Source organism: Bos indicus x Bos taurus, chromosome 6, assembly GCF_003369695.1.
Source record: "Bos indicus x Bos taurus breed Angus x Brahman F1 hybrid chromosome 6, Bos_hybrid_MaternalHap_v2.0, whole genome shotgun sequence".
NCBI lineage: Eukaryota > Metazoa > Chordata > Mammalia > Artiodactyla > Bovidae > Bos > Bos indicus x Bos taurus.
The window spans coordinates 71,001,745-71,026,132 of record NC_040081.1 but is presented as its reverse complement, the minus strand read 5'-3'; the positions used below and the strand labels follow the sequence as shown (position 1 = coordinate 71,026,132).

The window sequence follows — 24,388 nt, the reverse complement described above, 5'->3', positions numbered from 1 at the left end:
TTGAGGCACTCTTACCCTTGAATCTATTCATCACTTCCATGGTATAATCATAAGGGATTTATTTGATTTAGGTCATATCTGAATGTCCTACCTTCTTCAGTTTATGCCTGAGTTTTGCAAAAAGGAGCTCATGATCTGTGCCACAGTCAGCTCCAGGTCTTGTTTTTGCTGACTGTATAGAACTTCTCCATCTTGGATGCAAGGAACATAATCAGTGTGATTTTGGTATTGATTATCTGGCGATATCCATGTGTAGAGTTGTTGGAAAAGGTTGTTTGCTTTGACTAGCACATTCTCTTGACAAAACTCTGTTAGCCTTTGCCCTGCTTCATTTTGTACTACTCCAAAGGCCAGACTTCCCTGTTACTCTCCAGTTATCTCTTGACTTCTACTTTTGCATTTTAATCCTCTATGATGAAAAGGACATCTTTTTCTGGTGTTAGTTCTAGAAGGTGTTGTAGGTCTTCATAGAATTGGTCAACTTCAGCTTCTTTGGCACCAGTGATTGGAGCATATTACTGTGATGTTGAATGGTTTGCCTTGGAAATGAACCAAGATCATTCTGTTGGTTTTGAGGTTGTACCCAAGTACTGCATTTTGGACCCTTTTGTTGACTATGAGGGCTACTCCATTTCTTCTAAGGGATTTTTGCCCAGAGTAGTAGATATAATGGTTATTTGAATTAAATTCACCCATTTCCATCTATTTTAGTTCACTGATTGCTAAGATGTCGTTGTTCACTCTTGCCATCTCCTGCTTGATCACTTCCAATTTACCTTGATTCCTGGACCTAACATTCCAAGTTCCTATTATTAATAGCAGCAGTACTGTTATTTACAGCTTTGGACTTTACTTTCACCACTAGACACATGCACAACTGAACATCTTTACCACTTTGACCCACTTCATTCTCTGTGGTTGTTCAGTTGCTAAGTTGTGTGCAACTTTTTGCAACCCTGTGAACAGCAGCAAGCCAGGCTTCCCTGTCCTTCACTATCTCCCAGTTTGCTCAAACTCATGTGCATTATGTTGATGATGCCATCCAGTCATTTCATACCCCCTTCTCCTCCTGCCCTCAATCTTTTCCAGCAACAGGGTCTTTTCCAGTGAGTTGGCTCTTGGCTTCAGGTGGCCAAAGTATTGAAGCTTCAGCTTCAGCATCAGTCCTTCCAGTGAATATTCAGGGTGGATTTCCTTCAGGATGGACTGGTTGGATCTCCTTGCAGTCCAAGGGACTCTCAAGAGTCTTCTCCAACACCACAGTTCAAAAGCATCAATTCTTCGGCAATTCTGTTCTATTCAAATCAATTCTATTCCAGATCCTGAAAGATGATGCTGTGGAAAGTGCTGCACTCAATATGCAATATGCACTCAATATGCAATATGCCGGCTCCCGGCAAGTATGTGCAACTGAATGCAGGGAGTTCCACAGAAGAGCAAGGAAAGATAAAAAGGGCTTCTTTAATGAACAATGAAAAGAAATAGAGGAAGACAATAGAAAGGAAAAGACTAGCGATCTCTTCAATGAAACTGGAGATACGAAGGTAACATTTCATGCAAGGATGGGCACGATAAAGGAAAGAAATGGTATGGACCTAACAGAAGCAGATGAGATTAAGAGATGTCAAGAATACACAGAAGAACTCTACAAAAAAGATCTTCATGACCCAGATAACCATGATGGTATGGTCATTCACCTAAACCTGGACATCCTGAAGTGAGAAGTCAAGTGGGCCTTAGGAAACATTACTATGAATAAAGCTAGTGGAGGTGATGGAATTCCAGCTCAGCTATTTAAAACCCTGAAAGATGGTGCTTTAAAGTGCTGCACTCAGTGTTTCAACAAATTTGGAAAACTCAGCAGTGGCCACTGGACTGGAAAAAGTCAGTTTTCATTCCAGTGTCAAAGAATGTTTAAACTGCTGTACAGTTGTGCTCATTTCACATGCTAGCAAGGCTGTGCTCAAAATCCTTCAAGTTAGGCTTCAACACTTACGTGAACCAAGAACTTCCAAGTTGGGTTTAGAAGAGTCAGAGGAACCAGAGATCAAATTCCCAACGTTTGTTGGGTCATGAAAAAAGCAAGGGAATTCCAGAAGAACGTCTAATTCTGCTTTATTGACTATGCTAAAGCCTTTGACCCTGTGGGTCACAACAAACTAAAAAATTCTTCAAGAGATGGGAGTACCAGACCACCTTACCTCTTTCCCGAGAAAACTATGCTGGTCAGGAAGCAACAGTTAGAACCAGACATGGAGCAAGGGACTGGTTCAAAATTGGGGAAGGAGTGTGAAAAAGCTGTATTCTGTCATTCTGCTTATTTAACTTCTATGTAGGGTACATCATGTAAAATGCCGAGCTGCATGAATCACAAGCTAGAATCATGATTACCAGGAGAAATATCTACAGCCTCAGATATGTACAGGATACCAATCTAATGGCAGAAAATGAAGAGGAAGTAAAGAACCTCTTGATGAAAGTGAAAGAAGAGAGAGAAAAAGCTGGCTTGAAACTCAGCATTAAAAAATTAAGATTGTGGCATCTGATTCCATCACTTCTGGGCAAATAGAAGGGGAAAAAGTGGAAGCAGGGATAGATTTTATTTGGGGGGGTTCCAAAATCACTGCGGACAATGACTGTAGCCGTGAAATAAAAGACTTGCTCCTTGGAAAAGCTATGACAAATCGAGACTGCATGTTGAAAGCAGAAACATCACTTTGATGACAAAGGTCCATATATTAATAGTCAAAGCTATGGTTTTCCTAGTAGTTATATATAGATGTGAGAGTTGAACCAGGGAGGAGGCTCAGCACCAAAGAATTGATGCTTTTGAATTGAGGTGCTTGAGAAGACTCTTGAAAGTCCCTTGGACAGCAAGGAGATCAAACCAGTCAATCCTAAAGGAAATCAATCCGAATATTCATTGGAAGGACTGATGCTAAAGCTGAAGCTCCAATACTCTGACCACCTGATGTGCAGAGCTGACTCATTTGAAAAGACCCTGATGCTGGCAAAGATTGAAGGTAAAAGGAGATGGGGGAGAGGATGAGATGGTTAGATAGCATCACCGACTCAGTGGACACAAACTCTAGGAGTTAGTGGAGGAGTGAGGAGCCTGGTGTGCTGCAGTCCATGGGGTCATAAAGAGTTGGACATGAGTTAGCAACTGGACAATGAACAACAACAATGCAGTTAAAAGACATATTTTTGGAGGAAGTAATTTCAGCTGGTCTGTGAAAGACAGAAGAGTACAAACGTGGTGAGAGAGGGGAAAGATTCACTTCATGGCGTGTACTTTGAAGGCTAGAGAAAGGACTGAAGAAAGTGTATATGGCTTGTATGAGAGTGGTAAACACCCCTATCCTGCCTCTTACCATCCTCAGTGGCTCTCTGTTTTTTGTTATTGTTTGAGGTTTTTTGTTTTGAACAATCTTAAAAATATTTGAAATAGGAAATAAAAGTGAAACTACTTAGTGGAACCCTTAGCCCTGTCTTCACAGTTTCTTTTCACCTCCCTTGCCTTCCATAGTCTTGGAGCTATCACTTCATTATCCCCAGGATTTCACAGAGCAGTTTGAAATGCAGAGAAACCAAGTAGACTGGATGGGATTTGGCAGGAAATGTAGTGGTAAAAAACTCGCCTGCCAATTCAGGAGACATGGGATGTGGGTTGGATCCCTGGGTCGGGAAGATTCCCTAGAGAAGGGCATGGCAACCCACTCCTGTATTCTTGCCTAGAGAATCTCATGGACAGAGGGGTCTGACAAGGCTACAGTCCATGGGGTTGCACAGAGTCAGACATGACTGAAGCAACTTAGCATGCACACATACGTGATCTCACTAAAGTTTTATTGTCCATGGTTCTTATGGACTGGTGCTGTCCTATTCGCTTTGGATTCCACAGCCATGTCACATTGTCGGCAACCTCTTGCTGGTCAGATTACTGTTGATTAAAGCCATATCTTAGCATAGATTATAATGCTCAGCATGTAAGTCAGCTTTTTCGGGAAGAGGTTGTTTATCTTTTTTTTTTTAAACTTTACATAATTGTATTAGTTTTCCCAGAATATTGGATATAAAAGCAAAAATAAACAAATGGGACCTAATTAACCTTAAAAGCTTCTGTACATCAAAGGAAACTATTAGCAAGGTGAAAAGACAGCCTTCAGAATGGGAGAAAATAATAGCAAATGAAGCAACCGACAAACAACTAATCTCAAAAATATACAAGCAACTCCTACAGCTCAACTCCAGAAAAATAAATGACCCAATCAAAAAATGGGCCAAAGAACTAAATAGACATTTCTCCAAAGAAGACATACAGATGGCTAACAAACACATGAAAAGATGCTCAACATCACTCATTATCAGAGAAATGCAAATCAAAACCACTATGAGGTACCATTTCACACCAGTCAGAATGGCTGCGATCCAAAAGTCTACAAATAATAAATGCTGGAGAGGGTGTGGAGAAAAGGGAACCCTCTTACGCTGTTGGTGGGAATGCAAACTAGTACAGCCACTATGGAGAACAGTGTGGAGATTCCTTAAAAAACTGGAACTAGAACTGCCTTATGATCCAGCAATCCCACTGCTGGGCATACACACTGAGGAAACCAGAAGGGAAAGAGACAGGTGTACCCCAATGTTCATCGCAGCACTGTTTATAATAGCCAGGACATGGAAGCAACCTAGATGTCCATCAGCAGATGAATGGATAAGAAAGTAGTGGTACATATACACAATGGAGTATTACTCAGCCATTAAAAAGAATACATTTCAATCAGTTCTAATGAGGTGGATGAAACTGGAGCCTATTATACAGAGTGAAGTAAGCCAGAAGGAAAAACACCAATACAGTATACTAACGCATATATATGGAATTTAGAAAGAGGTTGTTTATCTTAAAGCATGACTTTTTGACAGTGGGATACAGGTTAGATGACTGGAAAAGATAAAATAAAGAAAGGACACATTGGGCGATTGAACTGACGTCAAAGTCAAGTCTTCTCTTCATGTAGCCTGTGGGCCGTCCTGTGGTCCTTTATTTGTAGCGTATACCCCGCTCACCAGAGATTGGTGTGTATAGTAAGGCTATATCTGGTAGCCAGAGATTCTTCTAATAAGCTTTCTTAGTCCTGTTATATTTTACATGTTCACATGTGGTGAAACTTACAAGTTACAAAACTTTCAAAGGTCATATTGATCATGAATCTGATGATGCTCGTATCAGAGACAGTGAGATTATGGAAACTTTTTTCACCTTCTTAATCTTGTCTTTTGAGTTGTACTCTGAAACTTGATATTTGTCACTGTTTACAGATAATGAGATGTCAACCATATGCTCGTCTGGTGTTTAAGAGTGATTATATATTTTTAAAATAAATTTCTCTTGAATCACTGTAATTATTTAATTTTTAAAAATTTCTTTTTTAGTCAGATCTTGTGGATCAAAGTATATTTAATTTTATCCCAGAGGGGGAACATTCAGAAGTTTATAAAATACTCTCTACCCATCTGCTGGAAAGTGATTCATTAACCCCTGAATATTTAAAATGTAAGTAGTACCTCTTAAGCGAAAAGTTAAACGGATTTGGTTGCATTATCCTTTACTTTTGTAATTTCTTGACAGAGATATGTTTAACCAAATTAATACATAGCATCATCCCAAATCCCCTGTTAGATCCTTTTTAAATATTAAAATATAATGGAATTATGACCATGTTAAAAGTCTGAACTCTGTTCCAGAATACAGTGAAATCTCATCTGTTATAATATGCCATAAAACTATTTTACAGAAAAATGGAACTCAGCAATATATTCTTATTAATGTTTATATAAAATCTTACTGTAGTAAGAGAAAATAAAGGGTTTTTATTTTCACCATCACTAACCAATTGAACACTGAAACTATGAGACAAAACATGTTTTTTATAAAATTACTTAAAGAAATTTTGTGCTCTATTAAGCAGAATTAAACAATAATTTATTGGATATGTCTAATGCAGAGATGCAGGTTTGATTTCTGGGTTGGGAAGACCCCATGGAGAAGGAAATGACAACCCACTCCAAACCACTCCAGTGTTCTTGCCTGGGAAATCCCATGGACATAGGAGCCTAGCGTGGTACAGTCCATGGGGTCGCAAAAGAGTCGGACATGACTTGGCGAGTAAACAACAAAGCAGCAGTGTAACAGACACTTGTGCTATGTAATAGAAATGCCAAGAATAGGGAAGTGTAGTCCTGCCTTTAATAAGTATAAAATGTTGTCGTGTAATCTGACTTTTCTTCTAGATTCATTGACCAGAATATCTGGTCAATGAATACCTTGTTTTCTTTTCTTTCTTTTTTTTTTTTTTCATTTTAAACTGGAAGATAATTGTTTTACAATGTTGTGTTGGTTTCTGCCACACAGCAATGTGAATCAGCCGTAAGTATACATATATCCCCTCCCTCTGGAACTTCCCTCCCACCCCTCGTTTTCTTGAATAAATTATCCTGTGTAAAGTCTGAAATCATGACAGCTCTACATTTGGCCATTAGCTATTAGATGTCTTCTTTAACTACTTTTTTCATGGCTTTTAAATTTTGACTTTTCTTATAGTGGTGATGGTTTAGTTGCTAAGTCATGTCCAACTCTAGCAACCCCATGAACCATAGCCCACCAGGCTCCTCTGTCCGTGGGATTCTCCAGGCAAAAATGCCAGAGTGGGTTGCCATTTCCTTCTCCAGGGGATCTTCCTGACCCAGGGATTGAACCCAGGTCTCCTGCATTGCAGGCAGATTCTTTACCATCTGAGCTACAAGGGAAACTAACATTAATCATTTTAAAGTTTCTTCATATTTTGAATCTTTGATTATGTAGAACATTAACTGTTCAACAGTTGAGATACACATATACACACATGTAAGTATGTGTGAATGTATGTTTTTGATAAGAATAAATAGCCTTTCAGAAGAAGTTGAGAGTAGTTAAGAGACCAGGAGAATACATTTGAAGCTTATTTATACTTGTTAAAAAACCAAATTCTTCTATGACATGACTAAGCGACTACTCTAGTCTTTCATCTAGGAGAAAGATTTGGGTTGGATATAGTGATGCAGAGGCCAGTTATACGCCTGTAAACAACAGTATTTGAAGTCAGTTCAGTTTAGTTGCATCCCACTCTTTGCGACCCAATGGACTGATATACAAAATAAAGTTATTTCCACAGATGAAAAGGATGTTTCATGCCAAAGGAATGAACATGATTTAAAACAGAGGGGAATTGCTAGGAAAATTCAGGATTCTCCAAATAGGTCATTTGTATCATCATGAAGGTAAGGTAGTACAAGTGATGTGTTTGTGTCTAGAGAAGGAAATAAAGCCTGATATTTCATCCTTAACAGTTTGGTTTTTATTTTTTACTTCGTTGAGAAGCCAGCAAAAAGGGGATTTGGGTGGTTTTGTGGTTCAAAAAGAAAATCTCTCAGGTGGAAAATTTTGGGAAAATGACTAGACTTGAGTTAAAAAGGACAGCAGTAGAAGTAAGGATGGAGAAGAAAGCGTGCCTGTGAGTGTTGAGGTGAACTAGGTAGGACTTGGTGTTAGCCACTGGTGTCAAACCAGCTAGAGATCATCAGTGGGGAAGGTTTTAGGAAGAAGGTAAGAGTTTGAACTTGCTGAGTTTAACGATAAACCCATTGATAATAATAACAGAAGAGTATGAGTTGGATACTGTAAGTGGAGAGGTGTTATTAGTCCTTGAGTACTGAAATAATAATGAGGAAAGTAATACAATCTAAGAGTAGTAGGCAAGGGTGAGTTTGAGTGGCAAGAGTGTGGAGGCATAGAGAATACATTTTTGCAGTTACCTAGATGCAAGGTCACTTAACATCGATACCAGAATGGTGGTACTGGCTGCTCATGTGGAAAAAATGACTCACCAGAGCGTTCTTGGTGTAATAAAGAGCAGATCCTGGTTACAGATTTAGTTTTTGAGCTGGTGATACAAAGAGAACAAATTGATATGATTTCTAACTAAGGAGATAGGACAGAGGGGAATGACAGCCGCCTTAGGAAGATAGAAGGAAAAATTCACTTTCAAGTATTTTGAATTTAAGTTACTGATGGAACAGTCAGGTACAAATGTCCTGAAAAATAGTGATATGAGACTTGGTCTTACATAAAATGTTAAAATTGGTGAGAGAGATTTAGGAGTAAATAAGTTTGTCAGTGCTGGTAAGTTTGTAAAGCATAATAGATTACAATCAAAAGAACTTCTGTGAATGTCTATAGTTGACTGATTAATAGAAGGGAGAGAAATAGTCAATAAGGTAGGAAGGTAAGTTTCATGCTATGGGAATGAAAACATGTGAGTTTTATGAAGAGGTAGAAACAATGAAGAGCACTTTCTGTGGAAGTGTGAGGGCAAAAGCCATAATACATGAAGTTAAGGAGGGTGAACATACGGAAACTAGAGCACATAATGAGAAGGAAGGAGATCTGTGTTACTAAAAACAATAGCATGAAAAAAGACCTGAGTAAATTTAAAAGTAGAAGGTAAGGACCCAAAGAAGACATATGTGAATGCTAAAGGAATGAATGGTTCTGGTGGTCCTAGAGAAGGAAGATGGGAAAGACTGTTTAAAGTAGAGATAAAAAAAATTGGACTAGGAAGCAAGACCTTTCTTTGAGATTAGAGTGATGAATGACAAGGAAGGACAAATAAAAATGGAGGGAACATGGAGTTACTTGTATCAGAAGATCTGTCTTCTTTATTAAGGACAACGTGAGATCATCTCCTGAAGAGACTCTGCTTTTATGGACTGAACACAATGTCATTGAGGACTTCTGTATGAGAAAATAGTAATTGTAAACTTACAAAACTATTAGAATCTTACTTTGTGTGGCTTATTTATGATAAATCACAAAATACGTTATATTTTTTCTCTTATTTCAGCAAAAAATCAGTTAGAATTTTGTTGTCATATGCTTCGAGGAACAATAGACCCAAAGGAACCATCTACTTATGAATATGTGAAATTTATAGGAAATTTCAAATCTTTAAACAGTGGTAAGTTAAAATGCTTCTCTTACAATATTTTTTCACTTGTTGTTATTTTAAGCTCTTAAAGACAAATGTTCAAGTATTAGTAAAAACTAGATTTTTACTGGAGTAACTGGAGTATTCATTTCCTTATTGCTTTAGTATCCACTTCAGCACACAATGGTTTTGAAGGAACAATACAACGCACTCACAGGCCTTCTTATGAAGATAGAGTTTGTTTTGTAGCTACTGTCAGATTAGCTACACCTCAGTTCATTAAGGTATGTTTCTGTTTCCCAGAAGGGTTTCACTTCATATTATGGGTCCTATCTGTTGTTTTTTTAATTGTTCCCAGATACTTCCTGTAAACATTAAAGTAGTAATGGCCATGAGTCATTAAACATGTATGATCATAATATTTTTGAAGCAAATAGTGAGTTATCAAAGCACTCATCAAATTATAGAACTAATTTTTTGATAATATACCTTGTGTTGGGTTGGCCAAAAATTTCATTTGGGTTTGTGAAATTTTTGGCTGTTAACCAGTGGTTATATATCACCATTGTCCTGCTTTTGTGCAAAATTTTGAGGTGCTTTTGTTGTATAGTTCACAAATACATTAAAGGGGAACAGCCAAAGATTGCTTTTGAAATTTTCTTTTGAAATACACAGGTGACCTTATTACATTTAATTTACCTTTTCAATTTTAAAAGTCAATTAAATAATTTTATTTTTATATCCTGGGTCCAGGAAGTAGATGATTAGTAGTAAAGTCAGAAAATGAAAGACTTCAGTAACCACAAAGTGGCTGAAAATAAGCCAGGCTAAGATTTTAAATTTAGGGAAATACCATAGGACAAAGTACTGAATTAGCAGTTAGAGGATCTTAAACCACTCTGACTCTACTCGTTTTGATCGTAGGAAGTAATGGTGGTGGTAACATGCTTTTTGGATGCTTACCACATGCTGTTTACGTGCATTATCTCACCTAATACTTACAAATGGTGATACGATCACCATTTTATATGTAAGGAAACTGTGGCTTAGGGAAGTTAAGTTACTTACCCAGAGTCACAGCTATTAAGTAGTAGAACTGAGATTGATTCTAATTCCTTTTTTTCCTAAACCCAAACTCTTAATCACTACATTGTGCTGCAGAAGGTCATTCAAGAACAGGGGCAGGTTGGAATACATTGTTGCATACGACTAAAGCCTAGGGTTACTGTGAATGGAGGGAGGGTAGGGATGTTGAGAGATGAGGTTAGAAAAGTAAGCAGACGCTGGCAGTGATGCATGTTTTTTTCTTTGTTGTTTGTTTCTCCTTGTTTAGATTTTGTCCTAATGGAATGAGCAGCCATTAAGATTTTTCTGTTAGGGAAATTATACAATCATGTTTGAGTATTTATAAGGTCATTGTGTCCAGAATAGAAGATGGGTTGAAGGACAGGGAAACTTGTTTGGAATATTTTGCAATAATGTGAGCCAGTGGTGGCAACTAGAGTCTAAACTAAGACCCTGAAGATGGATGGGATTGAATAGATTAAAAAAAAAAAAAAAACAACTTAGAAGGTGAAACTGAAAGGATTTAGCAGTGGCCATTTAGATGGTGAAAGGTGAAAATGAATGTATTGTGACTATTAGATTTTAGACTTAATGGCACAGTACAGGTATGCCTCCATTAATGAGATGGAACATTATGTAACTGGATATGAGGATTAAAATAGTTGGTTCATTTTAGGACATGTTGAGTTTGTGGTATGTGGAAACATCCAGACAGAAATATAGAACTATAATTCAGGAGAGAGATTAGAATGAGACTTTATAGGCATGTGAGTGAATAGAGAAATGTGTGGAGTGAGAAGTACTCCCCCAGAATCCTGCATGTGTTTATTGCCACATTCCTTAGTACTAGAAAATAAAAATGTTTTTTTAAAGAAATGTTTAAGGAAAAGTTAGCTAAAAATGACTTATACAGATGCAATATTTAATAATTTGCTGAGTACACAGAAAAGTATTTCTCAATTTAATTATTTATTTGTAGGAAATGTGCACTGTTGAAGAACCCAATGAAGAGTTTACATCTAGACATAGTTTAGAGTGGAAGTTTCTATTTCTAGATCACAGGTAACTCCCATTTTTAAATTCTATAAAAAGATTAATCATTATAATTCTTGAAATTATTGGATTTAAAAGACAAACTTTTTCTAGACAGGATGCTCAAACTCATTATCCATTATTTAAGAAATAAAGTTTCCTCCCAAAATTGGTTTGTAGTTGAGTACTTTTTATTAATGGAAAAAGTCATAATATTGATTGTTTTATATGTAATTCAGGGCACCACCCATAATAGGATATTTGCCATTTGAAGTTCTGGGAACATCAGGCTATGATTACTATCATGTGGATGACCTAGAAAATTTGGCAAAATGTCATGAGCACTGTAAGTAGATTTTAATACTTCGGGTGGTAATACTTTTTTTAATCTGTAAATAACTATCATATTAATAGAAGGTGGTAAAACAGACCATTTTTGTATTTTTGAAATGTATTGGAAAAATTTCTTTTGTATGCATAACTACTTCTAATAGGAATCCTAGATCAAGTCTAAATTAAACTTCCTCCCATTTTATATATTTCAATCTATAGTAGTTAAGTACAGGTTTATAATATGGCATCTAATAAACCTTGTTTTGAAATATAGAAGTTCTATATTTAGAGTAAGAAGTAGATTGCTTTGAAAATTATAATATTAGAACACTATTTCATGAATTTTTATTTCTAGGCATGTGAGTCTGCACAGGAGGTAATGCCACATTTAAAGAATCTCTTATAGAAAACTCAGTGAGTGCTTCATAATGTTACCTTCCATTGTTATATTAACAGAAGGAACATTATCATCTCATTTTGCCCTGTTCTGAACAACTTACATGTATTATTTTCATTATTCATAGTCACAGTTGTATAATAGAAAGTAGGTCTGTTATTATCTCTACAAGTAAACTGAGACAGAAAAAGGCTAACTAATTTACTTACAGTCCCATAACATTGGTGGCAGACATCAAAAAGTCTACAAACAAATGCTGGAGAGGGTGTGGAGAAAGGGGAATCCTCTTACACTGTTGGTGGCAATGCAAACTAGTACAGCCACTATGGAGAACAGCGTGGAGATTGCTTAAAAAAATGGAAATAGAACTGTTGTACGACCCAGCAATCCCACTGCTGGGCATACACACTGAGGAAACCAGAATTGAAAGAGACACATGTACCCCAGTATTCATTGCAGCACTGTTTACAATAGCCAGGACATGGAAGCAACCTAGATGTCCATCAGCAGACAAATGGATAAGAAAGTTGTGGTACTTATACACAATGGAATACTACTCAGCTATTGAAAAGAATGCATTTGAGTCAGTTCTAATGAGGTGGATGAAACTGGAACCTATTATACAGAGTGAAGTCAGAAAGAAAAACACCAATACAGTATATTAACACATATATATGGAATTTAGAAAAATGGTAATGATGATCCTATATGTAAGACAGCAAAAGAGACATAGATGTAAAGAACAGACTTTTCTGTGAGAGAAGGTGAGGGTGGGATGATTTGAGAGAATAGCATTGAAACATGTATATTACCATATGTGAAATAGATGACCAGTACAAGTTCAATGCATGAAATAGGGCATTCAAAACTGGTGCACTGGTACAACCCAGAGGGATGGGATGGGGAGGGAGGTGGGAGGGGATTCAGGATGGGGGATACACATACACCTGTGGCTGATTCATTCCGATGTATGGCAGAAACCACCACAATATTGTAAAGTAATTAGCCTCCAATTAAAAAAACAAAAAACATTGGTGGCAGAGATAGGATTAGAGTCTGGACCTACTCCTTTACCACATGCTGTTTGTTCATTCTTTGTTTAGAAGTTTGTTTTAATAGGTTTCATTTGCCTCTCTGATCCTCCTTCCCAAATCTTTCCATTTTGAGTATCCTCTAAAGCTTAATTAGATATTTAATGTACCTTCATGTCTTAGGCTGGTTTATAAACCTCTATGAAAATAAAGCATGTTATATAATATCACAAAAGAAATATTTTTCACTTTGAGTGATATGGGCACTAGCCTCTGTGATGTATTAAAAAATCTGACACCTCTATTAACTAGCTGGATAATTTTTGACAACCAATTTCAAGTATGTAGACTTTGATTTCCTCATGAATAGTGACGGGTTGGAGGAGAGAGAGCGAACATGATTCCGGTCCAGCCTGTCTTAAGGTTTTATCCACTGAATACCAGTCTATTAAAAACGAATTTTATGGTCAAAGAAAATTAGGTAAGAGTTCATAATCAGTCCCCATCTCCCCACCACCAGAATCTTGACAGATTAGCATACTCAAGGCTTTGAGAAGAACAAATTTTCCCAAGTTAATTTAACACAGAACCCATTTTTTGCTTAATATCTGCTAAAAGACTTTTGAATTTACAATCTATAAAGAATGTTTTGGGAAATACTGCTTGAAATACTGTTTTGGGAAATCAGCTACTTGAAATAATTAAGTTTTTCTGATTTTCGTAAGTTAAGGTTTAGAAGTAAATGCCTCTAAAATGCTATACTTGGACTTCCTGGTGGTCCAGTGGTTAAAAATCCACTTGCCACTGCAGAGGACACGGGTTCAAGTCCCTGGTCTGGGAAGATCCCGCATGCTGCAGGGAAACTAAGCCTGTGTACCACAGCTGTTGAAGCCCACGCACTGGAGCCGTGCTCTGCAATAAGAGAAGCCATTTCAGTGAGGAGCCCACACACCACAACTGGAGCATAGCCTCAGCTCTCCTGAAACTAGAGAAAGCTTGAATGTAGCAACGAAGATCCAGTGCAGCCAAAAAATAAAAGATGCTGTATATGCAGAGGGTGAGGGGTAGGGTATGGGGAGTAGAGCTCAGGTGTAATTACTTATTGCTGTTATCCTTAATATATCTTAGCAGGAGAGAGTCAGTATGTGAATAATTTATTCTCAAGTATTTGGACATTTATTGTGTATGAAAAATACCTACGCTCAGCAATAACAGGCTCTTAAGTTGGGAGATTATGGAAGGCTATGGAAGATTTGATATACTATATGTTATTGAAAAGCCAGAAGAATTTTATAGATAGATAGATAGATAGATATAAATGTGAATGGTACCTTTGGGTAAAAATCTAGTAATACAAATCAAAAAATATTTTTTTTCTTCTTAGTAATGCAATATGGAAAAGGCAAATCTTGTTACTATAGGTTCCTGACCAAAGGACAGCAGTGGATTTGGCTTCAAACTCATTATTATATCACTTACCATCAGTGGAATTCAAGGCCAGAGTTTATTGTTTGTACTCACACCGTAGTAAGGTAATAATTCTTTTACAGAATTTCTGAATATGGAAACATTCATATTGATTTTGGAATGTAGTTTTATGTATGACTTATTCAGAAGTACAGAGTGATTTTTTTCTCCATTTTATTTTTCAGTATTTTTTTCAATATTCAGTATTTTCAATATTATTGAAAATATTCATATTTTCAGTTTATTATTAAATGTACTTATAGGCGTTATATAGAAATAAAGATAACATAATTTCTGACATAAGTTTTATGGTTTAGAGCAGATGTTGTAACTGTCTTTTGTATATACCACAGTCAGTCATGTAAAAGGAGAGCTAGAGTAGATAAAGTATACTGTTCCTTTATTTAATTCCTCTTGATTTAGGTCCTGTGTGGTTACAGATCATTTATAGTAGTACATTAAATTTTTTAGATATGTAAAAAAGTGAAATTTGAATTAAGATACACTCTGTGTGTGTGTGTATATATATATATATATAGTGCTATATACGTATACGTTTTAGGGTTTTTTTGGTGCATAGAAAATTGTCTGGAATTTGTGATGAACAAATGAGATACATAATGAATATTGAATTGTTGCACCTCTGCAGTGTTTTAAATGAATGATCAAACACTGAAATTCTGTTTTTTTTCCACTTGTAGTTATGCAGAAGTTAGGGCTGAAAGACGACGAGAACTTGGCATTGAAGAGTCTCTTCCAGAGACAGCTGCTGACAAAGTATGTATCTTATAGGTTTTTAAAAAATTATTTCTTCTCAATGAATAACAAGACTCAATAATTTACAGAAAAATTGTTTTTCAAATATTTAATCTACTTGTAATTATAACTATAGTATTTATTTTTATATTAAATTTAATATTTTAAAACCTCATGTGTTTTTAAAAAAGATTTGAAGGGCCTGCTATTTAGAGATCATTGTAGAGACATATATGATCTTAGAATTAAACTAACATTTATTACAATCTGCTAGGCTGTGGTTTTTATATGAAATATGAAATATAATTTATTTCTCAGACATCCTTATCTGGATATATCCCCACTTTGAAAATATTAAAACTGAGCTTAAAGACTCATGACTGGAAAGTTATAGTCAGATTTTGAACACTGGTTTCTCTTTTCATTATATCAGGTAGAAATATTAGCTACCTATTGCTATGTTACAAACCTTAATGATATAAAATAACATACATATATTATCTCAGTAGTTTCTGTGAGTCAAGAATCCAGACACAGTTTAGTTGGGCACTCTGCTTCAGAATTGGTCATGGGTCTGTAATCAAGGTTTCAGTCCAGGGTCCCTCACAAGCCTGGAATCAAAGTGTCAGTGGAGCCACAGTCATTTCCAGGTCCAGTCAAAGCAGAATCTCTTTCCAAGCTCACTTAGTGGTTGAAATGCATATGAACACCACAACAGGATATCACTTCATACCTGTAATAATGGCAGTTATCAGAAAGGCAATAAATAGCAAGTATTGGCAAGGATATGGAGAAAAGGGAACCCTCATGAACTGTTGGTGGGATTGTAAGTTGGTGCAGTCACTACAGAAAATAGTATGGAAATTCCTCAAGAAATTAAAAATAATATGATATAACAGCTTCACTTCTTAGTATTTACCTGAAGAAAACAAAAACAATTGTAAAGATTTATATATCCTTATGTTCATTGCAGGATTATTTACAATAACTAAGATACAGAAACAAGTAAAGATGTGGGACATACATAGAGTAGAATACTATTCAATCATTAAAAAATGAAATATTGCTATTTGTAACAGTATGGATGGATCTTGGGGGCATGATGCTAAGGGAAATAAGTCAAAGAAAGACAAATTATCTCACTTACGTGTAGAATTTAAAAAACAAAACAAATGAACACGCAAACCAGACTCATAGAGAACAAACTGCTGATTGCCCGAGTGAGGCGTTGGGGTGTAAGATGGGGCAAAATAGGTGAAGGGGGTTAAGAGGTGTAAACTTTCAGTTGTAAAATATGCCATAGCATAAGAAAAATTGTAAGTGCTTTCCTCAGAAAATATCTTTCATTAAAACATAGTGGATCTTTTACCTCTAAGCAGTCATAGTCTTTTTGGAAAAATTCTTTCATGTGGGACCCATGAGAGCAGAAAACTTGTCTTTGTTATTTGCTCCTGTATTCTCAGCATCTTGAGCCATGGAAGGCAACTTTTAAATTGAAATATAGAAGATGCAAAATTTATTAGTTTTAGGTGTGCAACATAGTGATTCAGCATTTAAATACATTACAAAATGAATGTGTGTCTAGTCCCCATACAAAGTTGTTACAGTCTTTTGGAATTGAAACAAAAATAAATGGGACCTAATTAAACTTAAAAGCTTTTGTACAGCAAAGGAAACCATAAACAGAATGAAAAGACAACCCACAGAATGGGAGAAAATACTGGCAAACGAAGCAGCTGACAAGGGATTAATCTCCAAAATATGCAGGTAGCTCATGAAGCTCATTATCAAAAACAAATGACTTAACCAAAAGATGGGCAGAAGATCTGAATAGACATTTCTCTAAAGAAGACATACAGATGGCCAGTAGGCACATGAGAAGATTGCTCAGCATCACTCATCATTAGAGAATTGCAAATAAAAACTACAATGAGGGTATCACCTCACACTGGACAGAATGACCATTATCAAAAAGTGACCATCAATAACAGCTGAAGAAGATGTGGAGAAGATGAAGCCGTCCTACACTTTTAGTGGGAATGTAAATAGGCACAACCACTATGGAGAACAGTATGGGAGGTTCCTCAACAAACAATAGAGTTCCCATATGATCCAGCAGTCCCCCTCCTGGGCATATATCTGCAGAAACCATAATTTGAAAGGATACATGCACCCCAGTGTTCAGTTGCAACACTGTTTACAGTATTCAGGATATGGTAGCACCCTAAGTGTCCATCAATAGATGAATGGATAAAGAGGTTGTGGTACATATATACAGTGGGATATTAGCCATAAAAAAGAAGGCAGCAACATGTATGGACCTAGAGATTATCATACTAAGTGAAATCAGTCAGAGAAAGTATCATATATTGTTTATACATGAAATCTAGAAAATGATATAGATCAACTCATTTACAAAACAGAAATAGTCTCACAGACTTAGAGAACAGACTTGTGGTTCTGTTCAGACTACTGAAGGGGAAAGGTGGGTGGGAGGGAAAAATTAGGGGGTTGAGATTAACATATATGCACAGTATTATATATAAAACAGATAATCAACAGGGACCTAATGTATAGCACAGAAAACTCTACCCAATACTCTGTAATAACCTATGGGAAAAGAATTCAAAAAAGAATAGATAATATATACAAAAATCACTTTGTTGTACATCAGAAAGTAACGCAATGTTGTAAATCATCTATGCTGCTGCTACTGCTGCTAAGTCGCTTCAGTCATGTCCGACTCTGTGACTCCATAGACAGCAGCCCACCAGGCTCCCCCATCCCTGGGATTCTCCAGGCAAGAACACTGGAGTGGGTTGCCATTTCCTTTTTCAATGCATGAAAGTGATAAGTGAAAGTGAAGTTGCTCAGTCGTGTCCAACTCTTAGGGACCCCATGGACTGCAGCCTACCAGGCTCCTCCGTCCATGGGATTTTCCAGGCAAGAGTCCTGGAGTGGGGTGCCATTGCCTTCTCCAATTTAAAAAAAAAATCAGTAAGGACAGTACTGAGCCAGGAGTAGAGAAACTTTAATTCAGCTACTTAGTGAGGAGTAAGCACAAGGTGAGTAAATGACTACAGCAAGGAGAGATAGATAATGTAGCGTTCATAGCTGTGAGTTTTGGGAAAGGTGGAAGGGAGGATGTTCAGGCCAGAGCAGTAGGAGGACTTCTGTTCTACCTCCGGAGCAGAGGTCTGAAGGTTGAGAGAAAGGAAACTCCCACTGCCTGGGAGACCTACAAGGAAACTGGTATCCTTTGGGGGTGGAGGGTGGGGGGTCCTGGGTTTTAGTCAGAGGACGCCAATGAAGGAATGTTCATCAGTGAGGTTGAGAATACAGCTTTTGCTGCTTAGGGAAACTGAAGGCAGGCAGAAGGGTTTTAGGAGCTGGGAGAGGGTGGGAGATGGAGACAAAACAGGATGTAAAGAGCAATTACAGTGCAGGACAGCGGGCATTGTGTCACATAACCCATTTTTTCCTTTTGTGATAGTAGTAATTTTGAAATCATATTTATTTATATCGGTGTATACACACACATTGCCTTCTATGTAGCTTCCCTGAAATAGGAAACAGAGTATTGTTGCTTAATTCACTGTTGCATATGGAGGTTCTTTGACGGCACTTTGCTCCACTATAATGAGCAAACAGCAGGTGGGTATATTTATATACTTGGTATATTAATAGGTGGGCTTCCCTTGTAGCTCAGCTGGTAAAGACTACGCCTGCAATGCAGGAGACCCCAGTTCGATTCCTGGGTTGGGAGGATCCCCTGGAGAAGGAAATGGCTACCTACTCCAATATTCTTGCCTGGGAAATCCAGTGGACAGAGGAGATTGGGAGGCTACAGTCCATGGGGTCACAGAGTTGGACATGACTGAGTGACTAAGCACAGCACAGCATGTTAATAGGTAGAGTTACATAAATGGTGGTGGCAAGTATTTTCATCTATATAAGACAGAGGTCTCTGTGGAGAGAGAGGGAGAAAGAGGTTTAAGAACTTTTGGAAAGTATGGAATAACTGTGGAGAGTAGGAAAGTGAGCCCTCTAGAAAATGTAATGTTTCTGGCTTAGTGTTATGTATCATTTTAGATTGGTGATCATTTTAAGTTGACTGTAATTGTCTCCAAAGGAACAAGTGAACTGGAAAGCTCAGACAGGGAAGTGTGGTTTAAAGTTGGATTTTAATTTGTGTTTTTAGAGGCACTACAGTAATCTGGTAATGAAGAGTAGGGATTGAATCAGGTAGAATAGAGGAAGAAGTTATTGGCAACAAGGAGTTCCTAGAAAGCTGAGAGGCCAGGACAGGATATTGCATGAATCATCCATATAGATATTGAATTCTGGAGACGGTCAGAGTTGGTGTGAAGAAGATGATTTTGAGCAGTCAAATGCTGAGTTCCAGATACTTACAGCGCCTTTATAAACTAAAGTGTCTGTTGGTTGGTCTTTTTTTTTTTTTTTTTCTGATTTGAAATATACGTAACAAAATTTACCATCTCAACCAATTTTAAGTTCAGTGGTGTTAAGTACATTTACAGTGTTGTGTAAGCATTACCACCATCCATCACCAAAACTTTTTCATCTTTCCAAACTGAAATTCCATATCCATTGAACAGCAACTCCCCGTTCCCTCCTCTCCAACCCTGGGCAGCCACCAGTCCACTTCTGACTATGACTTGATTCCTATAGGTACCTCATGTAAGTGGAATCATACAGTATTTGTCTGTATATGATTAACTTATTTCACTCAGCATAATGTTCTCAAGGTTCTTCTATATTGTTATATGTCAGAGTTTCCTTTTGAAGATAAACAGTATTCCATTGTATGTATATATACCACGTTTTGTTTATTCATTCATCCATCGATGTACACTTGGGTTGCATCTGTATTTTTAACTATTGCGGTTAATGCTGCTAGGAACATGGCTTACAAATACACATTTGACTCCCTGTTTTTAATTCTTTTGAGCATATACGCAGAAATGAAATTGTTGGATCATATAGTAATTCTATATTTAATTTTTTGAGGAGCTGTTACATTTTTCCATAGTAGCTCTGCTGTTTTATACATTCTTACCAGGCTTCCCAGGTGGCTCAGTGGTAGAGAATCCATCTGCCAGTGCAGAAAACACGGAAGATGTAAGTTCAGTCCTTGGCTCGGGAAGATCCCCTGGAGGAGGAAATGGCAACCCACTCCAGTATTCTTGCCTGGAGAATCCCATGGACAGAGGAGCCTGGCGGGCTACAGTTCGTAGGGTCGCAAAGAGTTGGACGTGACTAAGCAGCTGAACACCACCACCACCACCCCCACTGGCACTGCACAAGGGTGCTAGTTTTTTCATATCCTCACCAACACTCGTTATTTTCTAATTTTTTTGGTAATAGCCATATTGATAGATGTGAAGTGGTATTTCTTGGTTTTGATTTGCATTTCCCTAAGTGATGCTCAAAATTCTCCAAGCCAGGCTTCATTCAGCAGTATGTGAACTGTGAACTTCCAGATATTCAAGCTGGTTTTACAAAAGGCAGAGGAACCAGACATCAAATTGCCAACATCTGCTGGATCATGGAAAAAGCAAGAGAATACCAGAAAAACATCTATTTCTGCTTTATTGACTGTGCCAAAGCCTTTGACTGTGTGGATCACAATAAACTGTGGACAATTCTGAAAGAGATGGGAATACCAGACCACCTGACCTGCCTCTTGAGAAACCCATATGCCGGTCAGGAAGCAACAGTTAGAACTGGACATGGAACAACAGACTGGTTCCAAATAGGAAAAGGAGTACATCAAGGCTGTATATTGTCACCTTGCTTATTTAACTTATATGCAGAGTACATGATGAGAAACGCTGGACTGGAAGAAGCACAAGCTGGAATCAAGATTGCCGGGAGAAATATCAATCACCTCACATATGCAGATGACACCACCCTTATGGCAGAAAGTGAAGAGGAACTCAAAAGCCTCTTGATGAAAGTGAAAGAGGAGAGTGAAAAAGTTGGCTTAAAGCTCAACATTCAGAAAACGAAGATCATGGCATCGTGTCCCATCACTTCATGGGAAATAGATGGGGAAACAGTGGAAACAGTGTCAGACTTTATCTTTTTGGGCTCCAAAATTACTGCAGATGGTGACTGCAGCCATGAAATTAAAAGATGCTTACTCCTTGGAAGGAAAGTTATGACCAACCTAGATAGCATATTGAAAAGCAGAGACATTACTTTGCTAACAAAGGTCCATCTAGTCAAGGCTATGGTTTTTCCAGTGGTCATGTATGGATTCGAGAGTTGGACTGTGAAGAAAGCTGAGTGCCGAAGAATTGATGCCTTTGAACTGTGGTGTTGGAGAAGACTCTTGAGAATCCCTTGGACTGCAAGGAGATCCAACCAGTCCATCCTAAAGGAGACCAGTCCTGGGTGTTCATTGGAAGGACTGATGCTGAGGCTGAAACTCCAATAAGTTGACTCATTGGAAAAGACTCTGATGCTGGGAGGGATTGAGGGCAGGAAGAAAAGGGGATGACAGAGGATGAGATGGCTGGATGGCATCACCGACTCGATAGACGTGAGTTTGAGTGAACTCCGGGAGTTGGTGATGGAGAGGGAGGCCTGGCATGCTGTGATTCATGGGGTCGCAGAGAGTCGGACATGACTGAGCGACTGAACTGAACTGAATGATTAGTGATATTAAGTATCTTTTCATGTGTTTATTGGCCATTTATATATCTTCTTGGAAGAAATCTCTATGCAAGACTTTTGCCCATTTTTTAATTGAATTTTTTGGTGTTTTTTTTTTTTTCTTGCTGTTGAGTGGTAGGAGCTCTGTCTATATTTTGGGTATTAATTCTTTATCAAATAAATGACTTAGAAATGTTTTCTCCCATTCCTTGGTGCCTTTGCACTTTGTTTATAGTATCCTTTGATGCACTACTGTTGCCTGTGCTTTAGTGTCATATCCAAGAAATCATTGCCCAGTGCAGTGTTATAAAGCTTTCCCCCTTTTTTCCCTAAAAGCTTTATACTTTGAGTTCTAATGTTTAGATCTTTGATCCATTTTAAGTTAACTTTTATATATGGTATAAGGTAATAGTCCAACTTTATTCCTTTGCATCTGTTATTTCTTTCAATAGAGAAGGAAACCAAAACTTTCAGGCTATAAAAAATAAATTTTTACTTCTTTATTACACTTCTTTATTACACAGGTACACTTGCCTTGTTATGGTTGAAAACTGATTTGGGGGAGGGGAAATTAGCAAGCGATATGCTAATTTGGGACCTCTGAACTGAACCACAGAAGACATTTACTTTACTCTTGTCTCCTTAGAGCCAAGATTCTGGGTCTGATAATCGTATAAATACAGTCAGTCTCAAGGAAGCGTTGGAAAGGTTTGATCACAGCCCAACTCCTTCTGCTTCCTCCCGGAGTTCAAGAAAATCATCTCACACAGCAGTCTCGGACCCTTCCTGTGAGTACCCCAGCTTGCAAGCAGACTTCCTTTAAAGATGCGCTTCTAAATTGTTTGCATTATTGTTAGCAGCATTTTTCATCAGCTGCCACTTTCAAATGATAAGTGTTTATATTTCTGAAATACAGTAACTTTTTCAGTGAGCAAAAGGCACATTGCTCACATTTAGCAAAGAATTAATTTATAAAGTAACCCAAAAACATGTAGGTAGTAATGTTGGTATTGGTATTTTTAATCATCCCTCAGAAAGAAAGCAAAACTACTACAGTAATTCCTTTTTTATTGATAGAACCTGTAAGTGTTCTTAGTTTGCTTTTTTGAAAGTGTTTTCTGTGTATTTTGTCTTTATGAAGACATGCATAATTGTCATTAAATTAATTCCCTTTTAAATTTTTTAAAAAGAATCTAGCACTTTTATTTCTCAGAGTACTAAAAGTGTATATAATGAAAAAGGGACTTGTTTGAACTACTCGACATCTTCATGATGGGTGGAACATTAAAGTGGTTAAACATAGATTGAGATTTTAAACCTTTCCAAATATTGTGAAAGGCCTTTGTGTTAACTATTTCTTGGCATTTCTTTTATGTAGTATCCTTTAACACAAAGTTGCAGATCTCCAGAGTTTATTCATTGTGCTTATCTGAAACTGTGCCCACTAATTAATAACTCCCCATTCCCCACTCCCCCCCTGCCCCAGCCTTGGCAGTTACCATTGTCCTCTTTGTTTCAATGAGTTTGACTATTTTAAATAACCTCATATCATTATGAGATACTTGTTTTTTCTGTCATTGCCTATTTCATTTAGCATAATGGCCTAAAGGTTCATTCATGTAACATATTGTAGAATGTCCTTCCTTTTTCAGGATGAATAGTAGTATTTCATTGTATGTATATATCACATTTTATTAATCCTTTCACCTGTCAACAGACATTTAGATTGTCTCCATACCTTGGCTATTGTGAATGATACTGCAGTGAACACTGGAATGCTAATATCTCTTCAAGATGCTGACTTCAATTTTTTTTTATAAATACTCTGAAGTAGGATTTCTAGTTCATATATGGTAGTTCTAATCTTAATTTTTTTGAAAAACAGCCATACTGTTTCCACAGTATCTGTATCATTTCCTATCCCCATCAACAGTGTGCAAGGTTTCCAGACCTCCACACAAGTTCTCACCAACACTTGTCTTTAGATTTTTTTTTGAACAGTTTATAAGGGTTTTTTTTTTAGTTGATCTACAATGTGATTTTTTGATAGTAACCATTCTTTAGAGGTAGAGGTGATATTTCATTGTGGTTTTGATTTGCATTTCCCTGATGTTTAGTGGAATATTGAGTATTATTTCACATACTGGCTGGCCATCTCTGTCTTGTTTGAGTAAATATCTATTCAAGTCCTTAGGCCATTTTTTAATTAATTTATTGCTTTTTTCTGTTATAGAATTGTAGGGGTAGTAACCATTTTATATTTGAAATTTTCCTATTTCAGATGTTTTCTTTATCCTTAAAAAAGAGGTAATTAAAATAAATCATCTTGTTGTCATAGACTTCACTTTTATTGAATAATTTAGAAAAACAACTCTTTTACAGACCACTTTTATTCACTGGAAAGCATTTTGAGATTGATCTTTGAAAATTGTATTTTTCAAGTACTAATGCTATTCTGTTTCTGTTTACCAACCTTAGCTACACCAACAAAGATCCCAACAGATACTAGCACTCCTCCCAGACAACATTTACCAGCTCATGAGAAGATGGCACAAAGGAGGTCATCATTTAGTAGTCAGGTAAACTCTTCAGATAGTATG

At 37.2% G+C, this 24,388-nt stretch overlaps 1 protein-coding gene across 7 annotated transcripts in view; it reads left to right on the top strand.

The window, feature by feature from the left end:
• Nucleotides 1–24,388, top strand: part of CLOCK (clock circadian regulator) — a 111,340-nt gene that overhangs the window by 66,076 nt on the left and 20,876 nt on the right. For all 7 annotated transcript variants that reach the window (XM_027544527.1, XM_027544530.1, XM_027544532.1 and 4 more), the window contains 9 exons: nt 5,437–5,557; nt 8,943–9,056; nt 9,192–9,310; nt 11,071–11,153; nt 11,363–11,469; nt 14,269–14,416; nt 15,053–15,128; nt 22,435–22,576; nt 24,267–24,367. In XM_027544527.1, coding sequence (XP_027400328.1) covers nt 5,437–5,557; nt 8,943–9,056; nt 9,192–9,310; nt 11,071–11,153; nt 11,363–11,469; nt 14,269–14,416; nt 15,053–15,128; nt 22,435–22,576; nt 24,267–24,367 — 1,011 coding nt within the window. The remainder of the gene's footprint in view (nt 1–5,436; nt 5,558–8,942; nt 9,057–9,191; nt 9,311–11,070; nt 11,154–11,362; nt 11,470–14,268; nt 14,417–15,052; nt 15,129–22,434; nt 22,577–24,266; nt 24,368–24,388) is intronic.